This window comes from Sebastes umbrosus, chromosome 2 (assembly GCF_015220745.1).
Source record: "Sebastes umbrosus isolate fSebUmb1 chromosome 2, fSebUmb1.pri, whole genome shotgun sequence".
NCBI lineage: Eukaryota > Metazoa > Chordata > Actinopteri > Perciformes > Sebastidae > Sebastes > Sebastes umbrosus.
This window is the reverse complement of record NC_051270.1, coordinates 19,991,564-20,001,804: the sequence shown is the minus strand read 5'-3', so window position 1 is coordinate 20,001,804 and position 10,241 is coordinate 19,991,564. Positions and strand designations below refer to the sequence as shown.

The 10,241-nt window shown below is 32.6% G+C and overlaps 1 protein-coding gene and 1 long non-coding RNA gene across 4 annotated transcripts; one reads left to right on the top strand and one right to left on the bottom strand.

Moving 5' to 3' along the window:
* The first annotated feature begins 715 nt into the window (after window positions 1-715).
* LOC119502944 lies at window positions 716-3,182 on the top strand. 2 transcript variants are annotated; one of them, XR_005210222.1, is made up of 3 exons: window positions 716-934; window positions 1,005-1,047; window positions 3,023-3,182. It is a non-coding gene; the product is annotated as an uncharacterized LOC119502944 (long non-coding RNA). The 2 variants fall into 2 exon arrangements; XR_005210221.1 differs by having other exon boundaries at window positions 3,005-3,182.
* Window positions 3,183-6,539: 3,357 nt separating this feature from the next.
* Window positions 6,540-9,873, bottom strand: LOC119502933. 2 transcript variants are annotated; one of them, XM_037794257.1, is made up of 5 exons: window positions 9,747-9,873; window positions 8,453-8,529; window positions 7,364-7,528; window positions 7,058-7,189; window positions 6,540-6,866 (listed from the first exon to the last, which is right to left on the bottom strand). In XM_037794257.1, exons 2-5 carry the CDS (start codon window positions 8,526-8,528, stop codon window positions 6,730-6,732), a joined length of 510 nt encoding a protein of 169 aa, XP_037650185.1. In that variant the 5' UTR covers window position 8,529; window positions 9,747-9,873; the 3' UTR covers window positions 6,540-6,729. The 2 variants fall into 2 exon arrangements, with proteins under 2 accessions (XP_037650185.1, XP_037650192.1); XM_037794264.1 differs by having other exon boundaries at window positions 9,751-9,827.
* Between the last annotated feature and the right edge of the window lie 368 nt (window positions 9,874-10,241).

The window sequence follows — 10,241 nt, the reverse complement described above, 5'->3', positions numbered from 1 at the left end:
AGGTACCATCTACAGCGAAAAGCGCGTCAGTCCAGGGCTAATCACCTCAGTAGCTACAGTTGTAGACTTTAGCTCCTACACTCACTGTGCAATATCATTTTCCACTGGTGCACTTTTGTTAATAGTTTGTTTATTGTCAATACTGTATATACTGCTCCTATTTTTATACTTCCTTCTATTTAAATGGTTCGTATTTTGTTACACTTTGTTTAGCTCTTCTTTTTTTTTACCGTGTTAGCTGATGCAACTTGTTTTTTCAAATAGTAAGAAGAAATAGTTAGCTTGTGTTAAGCTGCACATGGCAGGTGTTGGATAACGTTTCATTTCATTTCAAAATTTATTTCCAACATGTAGAATACAAAAAAAAGAAAGAAAAAAAGGATCATACCAACAAGTGGACAGTCAGAAACAAGTAGTATTTACATGCAATGAAAAGCATAAGAAAAATACATTTTCAAACACTTGATGCCTTGATTTACATATTCCAAAAGGAGTGAGAAGAAGTATAAACTTATTTAATCACACCCCTTCTCCATAAATCAATTATTAATCATTAACTTTAGTGATGTAAAATGTCATAGTTTAGTATAGTATTTAGTATGTCATCAAAATGTCATCAAAAAATGTATAGCATAGTACATCCGAAAAATGGCATTGTAAAAGTCATGAAAACTAGATTTATATAGTATGTCAAAAATGGCAATAGTGGGCGCCTGGCTAGCTCAGTTCGTACAGCGGGCGCCCATGTATGGCTAAGGCTGAGTCTTAGCCGCGGTCGACCCGGGTTCGAATCCGGACCTGTGGACCTTTGCCGCATCTCTCTCTCTCTGTTTCCCCTCATTCCATGACTCTTAGTCACCAAAAAAAAAAAAAAGGTCTATAGCATGTTAGGTATGTTAGGAATGTTAGCTTAGTATAGTGCGTGATGAAAAAAGTCGTGTTAAAAAAAAAAAAAAAAAAGTCAATAGTATAGCATGTTAGGTATGTTAGGAATGTTAGCCAAGATAGTGCGTGATGAAAAGATTTCGTGATAAGTCAGGATGTTAGGTTAGTTTTTTTTAAAAAAAAAATTTAAAAAAAAGTACGTCATGTAAAATGTCAGTTAGGAATGTTAGGAAAATGTAATAAAAAACAATGTATTTTCACTTTTTGGACATCAGTGTAATTTTGGATGTTAGCAGTGGACTTTTCACCATCATTTGAAAAGTAAATGGTTACGTCACAATATATAGTTTCAGTGCCTTGCTTTTGGCACACTTCAGCACAGTGGAAGCTTGAGAGTAAAACCAGGTCTTCTGGTTCAGGGCCACTCTCCCAAATCACTGTACCAACCTGCTGTATGGAGTATAATCATTTGCATTGAACACAATTGTATGAATCATAAATCTTTAATAAATAAATAAAATTAAATGTTATCAGATCTCAACCCTGTTTAAGCTGCATTGAAAAGGTGAACTATCTGCTGCTCTTAAAGCTTCTGAGCTCAATATACAAAGTGAATCCTTTGGTTTATTTCCATTGCTTATTTCATTTTTCATTTCATTTCAAAATTTATTTCAAGCATGTAGAATACAAAAAAAAAAAAAAATAATAAGGAAAAAGAATGATCATACCAACAAGTGGACAGTCAGAAACAAGTAGTATTTATATACAATGAAAAGTAAATTGTCAACATTTGATGCCTTGATTTACATATTCGAAAAGGAGTGAGAAGAAGTATAAAGTTATTTAATCCCACCCCTTTTCCATAAGTCAATTATTAATTATTAACCAGCTTCCTTATTGAGCCATACATATACTCTAATTACATTTACAGGTTTGAAAAATGTCTGAAAAAAATGTCTAAAAAAAGTTTGAAAAATGTTGGAAAAGAAAAGTCTAAACAATTTCTGAAAAAGGTAAAAAAAAAAAAAAAAAGTCTGAAAAATGTCTGACACAAAAGTCTGAAAGATTTGAAAAAAAAAGTGTGAAAAATGTTATTTAAAAAAAAAAGTCCAGAAGCAAACGTCTGAAAAATGTCTTAAAAATATTTGAAAAAAAAGTAAAAAAAAAAAAATCTGAAAAATGTCCAGAAAAGTCTGAAAAATATATTTAAAAAAAAGTCTGAAAAATGTCCAAAAGCAAAAGTCTGAAAAATGTCTGAAAAAAGTCTGAAAAATATATATTAAAAAAAAAAAAGTCTGAAAATTATTTGAAAAAAAAAGTCTGAAAAAGTCCAGAATCAAAAGTCTTAAAGATGTCTTTAAAATATTTGAAAAAAAAAAGTCTGAAAAATGTCCGGACACAAAAGTCTGAAAAATGTCAAGAAAAGTCTGAAAATTATATATATATATATATAAAAAAAAGTCTGAAAAGTATTCGAAAAAAAAACGTCTGAAAAATGTTGGAAAAAAAAGTCTGAAAAATGTTGGAAAAAAAAGTCTGAAAAATGTCCGGACACAAAAGTCTGAAAAATGTCAAGAAAAGTCTGAAAATTATATATATATATATATATAAAAAAAGTCTGAAAAGTATTCGAAAAAAAAAAGTCTGAAAAATGTCCAGAAGCAAAAGTCTGAAAAATGTCTGAAAAAAGGTCTAAAAAATGTTATGTAAAAAAAAAAAAGTCTGAAAAATGTCCGGACACAAAAGTCTTAAAAAATGTCAAAAATCTGAAAATATATATAAAAAAAAGTCTGAAAAAATATCCGTAAAAAAAAAATGTTTCAAAAATATCTGAAAAAAAGGTTTGAAAAATGTCTGAAAAAAATGTCTAAAAAAAGTTTGAAAAATGTTGGAAAAGAAAAGTCTAAACAATGTCTGAAAAAGGTAAAAAAAAAAAAAAAAAAAGTCTGAAAAATGTCTGACACAAAAGTCTGAAAAATGTCAAGAAAAGTCTGAAGATTATATATATATATATATATAAAAAAAGTCTGAAAAATGTCCAGAAGCAAAAGTCTGAAAAATGTCTGAAAAAAGGTCTAAAAGATGTTATGTAAAAAAAAAAAGGTCTATAGCATGTTAGGTATGTTAGGAATGTTAGCTTAGTATAGTGCGTGATGAAAAAAGTCGTGTTAAAAAAAAAAAAAAAAAAAAGTCAATAGTATAGCATGTTAGGTATGTTAGGAATGTTAGCCAAGTATAGTGCGTGATGAAAAGATTTCGTGATAAGTCAGGATGTTAGGTTAGGTTTTTTAAAAAAAAAAATTTAAAAAAAAGTACGTCATGTAAAATGTCAGTTAGGAATGTTTGGAAAATGTAATAAAAAACAATGTATTTTCACTTTTTGGACATCAGTGTAATTTTGGATGTTAGCAGTGGACTTTTCACCATCATTTGAAAAGTAAATGGTTACGTCACAATATATAGTTTCAGTGCCTTGCTTTTGGCACACTTCAGCACAGTGGAAGCTTGAGAGTAAAACCAGGTCTTCTGGTTCAGGGCCAGTCTCCCAAATCACTGTACCAACCTGCTGTATGGAGTATAATCATTTGCATTGAACACAATTGTATGAATCATAAATCTTTAATAAATAAATAAAATTAAATGTTATCAGATCTCAACCCTGTTTAAGCTGCATTGAAAAGGTGAACTATCTGCTGCTCTTAAAGCTTCTGAGCTCAATATACAAAGTGAATCCTTTGGTTTATTTCCATTGCTTATTTCATTTTTCATTTCATTTCAAAATTTATTTCAAGCATGTAGAATACAAAAAAAAATAAGGAAAAAGAATGATCATACCAACAAGTGGACAGTCAGAAACAAGTAGTATTTATATACAATGAAAAGTAAATGATTGATGCCTTGATTTACATATTCGAAAAGGAGTGAGAAGAAGTATAAACTTATTTAATCCCACCCCTTCTCCATAAGTCAATTATTAATTATTAACCAGCTTCCTTATTGAGCCATACATATACTCTAATTACATTTTCCTGAATTTGTCTAACTATACTTTTTATTATTTATAATTATTGTAACTATAATTATTACCTTTAATCTGTGTCTTACAGAAATATAAATGAATTACTGATGTAATTATCCTTATCAAAATTTAAATTTGTTATCAATCCAGAATACCAAATCATTACTTATAATATGACTTTATCACAATACCAATTCATTACTGATATATTTATCTTAATCATATTGACTATTTGTTATCTTTTCTCCCAGTAGACCACTTACACACCAAAAACTGACAATTACCTGATATTTTTCAGGTGGAATTTCATTCATTCATTTCATTCTCACTGTAAGAGCCAAAACATGATGTATGATGTATGCTGGCATACAGAGGTTGTAGTGTAATTCACTTTTAGGAACACTAGGTGGCGCTGTGTTAATTGATTGACCCAGCCACGGGTATATAGGTAAGGAGGTGTGTTGTTGGCGTCAGGGTTTAGCCCGGAAGGGCAAAGGGTTTTGACCGCAGGGACGCTGAATTGTTTGCCGTGTTGTTATTGTTTACTCGTTGCTATGGTAACTGGACTTGCTTCTTTAATACCATATTAAGAATAAATGAACTGTTATTGTAAAACCAACGAGCGGACTCAGGATCACTTTTGTACAGCACAACAGACAACTAAAGGTACCATCTACAGCGAAAAGCGCGTCAGTCCAGGGCTAATCACCTCAGTAGCTACAGTTGTAGACTTTAGCTCCTACACTCACTGTGCAATATCATTTTCCACTGGTGCACTTTTGTTAATAGTTTGTTTATTGTCAATACTGTATATACTGCTCCTATTTTTATACTTCCTTCTATTTAAATGGTTTGTATTTTGTTACACTTTGTTTAGCTCTTTTTTTTTTTACCGTGTTAGCTGATGCAACTTGTTTTTTGCACTATCCCTTTTGCTGCTGTACACTGCAAATTTCCCCACTGCGGGACTAATAAAGGAATATCTTATCTTATCTTATCTTATCTTATCTTATCTTATCTTATCTTATCTTATCTTATCTTGTCTTATACATACATACATACATACATACATACATACATACATACATACATACATACATACAGTGGTAGCCTACTTAACTATTGTACTTTTAAGGTAATTGTACTTTGCATGAGTATTTCCATTTACTACTTCTATAGGCCTACAGGCCTACTTCTACTCCACTACAATTCAGAGCCAAATACATTTATCTGAATGCTATAGTTATCCTAGTTACTTTGCAGATTCAGATTACTGTAATAATGATACAAAATATAATCAACAAAGACAATATTATGTAGGCTATAAGATAAAATAAGACAAGGTAAGGTAAGGTAAGATAAGATAAGATAAGATAAGATAAGATAAGATAAGATACTTCACTTCATTATTTTACTTCACTTCATTATTCTGACAGCAGTTACTTTACAAATCAATATTTTACATTCAAGTCATATGATGAACTTGATAATATGGTAGAAAAATATGATGCATTGCCATAAACTATTCAGTCAACAGCATATGAGAGTGGTGGAAAGTAATGCTTATACTTTCACTCCAGTGAAATTGTATTATTATTTATTCCACCACTGGATGGGTAGATAGATAGATAGATAGATAGATAGATAGATAGATAGATAGATAGATAGATAGACAAAGCCTTCATTAGTACAACAAAATTGTACTTGAGTGTCAATAACAGGAAATGATGCTGTTGCTAACATGTACAAAGGTCATGTACACCCAAGGGCGTATTGGTTTAAAAAATAACCATGTTATGATGAAATTGTTTATTGCACATTCTATAATAATGGAACTATAACTGAAAAAGTATAAATACTATATACTACTTCAAATATTTTCTCATGTAGCATCTTTTTAGGACAATTAGGACTAACTGTAAGTAAAAAAAATATAGATTAAATGATTGTTTAGGCTGAAAAATGTATTCAGCAGTACCTGTTTGGTAAGAAAATCTAGAGGTAGAGGAAACTAGAGGTGAGGACGAGTCCCACCATCCCTATCGGAAATTACACCCTTGGATATACCTATTTTTAAAAATCACTACCCGCCGACCATAGTTTTACAATCACCTTCAGATGACTACATGGTCATGTTATATTTGAATTATTTGTCAAGGTTTTATGCTTACAAACAGAGAAACTGTTAGTTGTGTAGTGTCCCTGGCCAACTATTTAAAGGGCTTTTTTTTTCTATGACAAGTTAGAGTAACCCATATGATGACCAACTGATAAAGACACACTGCTATTTAAATTATTCTAAATTACAGTCAATTATTTGCAGATGAAGCTAATATTTGTGGTTAACTGGCCCACGTAAGAGAAATTCTCAAGTCAATTTCACTTAAATAACATTCAGTTTTAACCTCTTTTAAAGAGATTTTGAGCTAAATGTCCCATATATAAAAATTAATTCATAAAAATATAATTATTAATTAACTTTTGATGGAAGACAACTACACCAATTTTAGATTAAAATCACAAATTAAATGGGGTGAGTTATAGTCCTTCACTCTTCCATTTGTTATATGAAACAGTCATTTAATGTAAAAACATTCATTACATAGGAGTTCAGAGTAAACACATTACAACTGAGAAGCTTTATAAGTTTAACCATTTTTATTCTCACTTCTATAATACACGATGACCTTAAGAGGAAGAGGTCTTCCAAAATGCACAGACTGAGGTAATGTGAACAATTGATGAATACAGAAATATAGCTATTCTTGTATCTTTGAGTTGGTCTGACTTTATTTTCAAGTATGCGTTATGATCCTCTGGGGCCTTTACTTTTTCCACTGCTTGTTCTCGTAGTCCCACTGGGATGCGAAGCCTTCCACTGGGTTCATTCTCATGTCCAACACCCTCTGCAGCTCCTTCTCTTTCCACTCGGCCTCAAATGTGTGTGGGACGGGTCCATACACTGCAAAGAGACAATATGTGTTAAGTAATGTGCTTAATGAAACTGCAAGCAAATAAGTGTAATACATAATTGCATTCCTCTCTGTTTGAATTGATTATATATGGAAAACAGAGGCATCACTACATTAAATCTTCAACAGATTTGCACACATCATTGCCAATCTTGCTGTTACACTTTTTGGGCAGACATACCATACTTTCTCTGCCAGAGCACAATCAGGCCAGTGAAGCCGATTAAGAAAAACATCCCTCCAACCACAGACTTCCACTCTGACGATCCCTGGGTCATCTCAGCAAAGCTCTGTTTGAAGCTGATGCGGTACACTGAACATTGGAAACACAAAAACTAGATGATTACAATTGTAATAGATCAGATGAAAAATGACTTTATCATTAACACATTACTACATTAATACAATATTTTCTGATAACAAACTCAGTTTGAAAAATAATTATGAGCATTTCAAAAAAGCAGAGTGCAGTGCAGTTAAGTCCTACATGCAATCTTCTCATCATCAGAGAGTGCAGCCCAGGCGCCCTTCTCCTTCTCCTTCAGGGATGCCTGCTCTGGACTCAGGTTCTGCACATAGCAGATATCTGGAAGAGGATTCTCCCGCCTGTCAAAGTAGGCAGGGAGAGTGTAGTCCTCTACCTTAGCGACACCTGCAAGGGATGACAAAGAATACCTCATCAAATAAGTTTCACTAACACCAAATGCCTAGATTCACGCTAACCTTCTCTGAAATGTGATGTGTATTCCAAGACTAACAAGTTTTGTTTTTGTAAGACTGTGCTGTTAAACACTGAAAGAGTAGGTACTGTGCTGACTGCTGTGAGCATTGCACTGCTGTGTTCTTTGTCATGTCACTCTTGCACCACAACACCTACAATATTCCTCAGCTTCTGAAGTAAGTCACTATTTTAGCCTAACTCTGAATCTTGTCAAAATATAGTGAAATAATATATTTCAACAATATTTGTTGAAATGTATATAAAACACAGATGTTTTTGTTGCACATAATAAGGTCCGCAAATCCCCCCTCTGGTTTGATTACTCTGTCACTTATAACCACATCAGAGGTTAGTTATGAATGGTTTCATTAGTTAATGAAATTTAACTAAGAAAACAAACAAAGTTTGTTCAGATTTGGTTGAGGTTGAGATTAAGGTGTCAGGTAGTGGTGAGATGAGAGGAAAGATAAAGTGTATTCTTTACACCAGCCAGATGTACATTACAGGATGGAAATGTGTTGTTGGGACTGACAGATAAAAGTGATGTTTATATAAACAAGTTAACATGAATACTGAATAATTTTGGGGGAAAACATTTCCATTGAATTCCAGCCCCACTCTAAGCCAATTTATTAAAGGACTTTGCTTTACTCTAAACACATTTGGGTGCATTATTGTGAGATAAACAAACATTATTGTCCCTTAAAGATCACTGTGAAAGAACACTGGGTTTTTTGCTCTGTAATTCCAATGTAATGTAAAAACGACGATTATATGAGGCGCAATATTAATCTAGTGTTATCCCCCCCCTGCCAAAAATAGAAAATACTCCATGTCAGTTCAGGCCACACTTACCATGTCCTCCACGTACACAGACAGATGTGGAAATGGCACGTTTGCCAACAAGGCGAAGAGCTCTGGTGGCCAGCATTCTGTTGAGGAGGTCATATGAAAGATATGAGCAAACTCACACTTACATACATTCAAACACATCAGCATGTTTACACATACTCCTTACAATCCGTTTGAACTTTCAACAAACTAATGTTACCATGACAAATTATCCTGTTTCTTCTAGTGACCAAGTATATCAAATAGTAAGAAGAAATAGTTAGCTTGTGTTAAGCTGCACATGGCAGGTGTTGGATAACGTTTCATTTCATTTAAAAATTTATTTCGAGCATGTAGAATACAAAAAAAAAAAAAGAAAGGAAAAAGAATGATCATACCAACAAGTGGACAGTCAGAAACAAGTAGTATTTACATGCAATGAAAAGCATAAGAAAAATAAATTTTCAAACACTTGATGCCTTGATTTACATATTCCAAAAGGAGTGAGAAGAAGTATAAACTTATTTAATCACACCCCTTCTCCATAAATCAATTATTAATCATTAACCAGCTTCCTTATTGAGCCATACATATACTCTAATTAAATTTACCTAAATTTGTCTAACTATAATAATTATTATTTATAATTATTCTAACGAATTATTACCTTTTATCTCTGTCTTACATAAATATAAATTAATTACTGATATAATTGATACTTAAAGAACAATTATTTGGTGGCAAATCTGTAATATATAATACGATTTCCTGCATTTGACAGCATTCAGACTAAGTCAAGTAGCTTGCATAAAAAAAACTATTTATTTACATGTACGTTAAATTACTTTGTTGATGATGACATTGTGTGTCCAATCCTATTCTATGTCTATGGCCCAAACCAGAGGTCTATTGTTAGATAGCCTTAGCTGCAAACACAAGGTCATAGCGCCCTGGAGAAATAACCACAGATATACCAGTTGTATTGAGCCAATACTGCACAAACCAACACTTCCACATTTACTAAAACTGTATGCATACAAACCTATAACATTTAACTACTGTCTGAGCAACACACCATCACAGATCTGATGATAACGAAGCTAACCACAGCTAGCAGGCACGTTAGCTCATCGTGCTAGCTCCGGTTAGCTCTGACAAAGTCACCTGTACAAAACCGATTATTTCGGTTAAACACCATTTATCTTGGGGTATTATTTACTCTTTGACTACATACAATGTCAAAGAGTGTGTTAGTACAGTGTGATGTATTTCTATATAGTTAGAGGGTGTTATTGATATAATAAATTAAGAATACAACCTACTGTCTCTTCCTCGCTGCCGCTAGCTGATGATCTTACAGGAAGTGTGATTGTGCAACCAGAAACACGTAAGTCGCATTACAGAGAGGTGAAAGCGGATGGATGATGATCCTGTTTTTACGTTATTTCCATTCTGATTTACGGCACCACCACCGGTGTGACGACAGTATAAATACAGAACAAGAACAAATAAAATATGTAAAATTATACATGGAAATTATAATAAATGAAACTAGCTTCTTACTGATCCCCCAAACCACAGTTGTAACAATACAAGTTGAACTAATACCTGCTTCTTTGTAAAACAGTCACTTGGGAATCTAAATTAATTCAAAGCATTTAACTTATCAGGATGAAATCTGTGAGCTTTAAAGGTTTAAGGGTTATGTGCAGTCCATACTCAATGCAGAATAGAACATCTTCATGGAGAAATTGTACAAGACAAAACAATTGACATTGGCAAATGTTACTCAACAACAGAGTTAAGTATATTA

What these genes read in the sequence shown, in the direction of transcription:
- LOC119502933 (XM_037794257.1), bottom strand. Translation starts at nt 8,528, where the DNA reads ATGCTGGCCACCAGAGCTCTTCGCCTTGTTGGCAAACGTGCCATTTCC. An exon ending in TGATGATGAGAAGATTGCAT is followed by an intron (nt 7,190 to 7,363) that starts GTAGGACTTAAC and finishes TCCAATGTTCAG; the next exon opens with TGTACCGCATCAGCTTCAAA. An exon ending in GCTCTGGCAGAGAAAGTATG is followed by an intron (nt 6,867 to 7,057) that starts GTATGTCTGCCC and finishes GTCTCTTTGCAG; the next exon opens with TGTATGGACCCGTCCCACAC.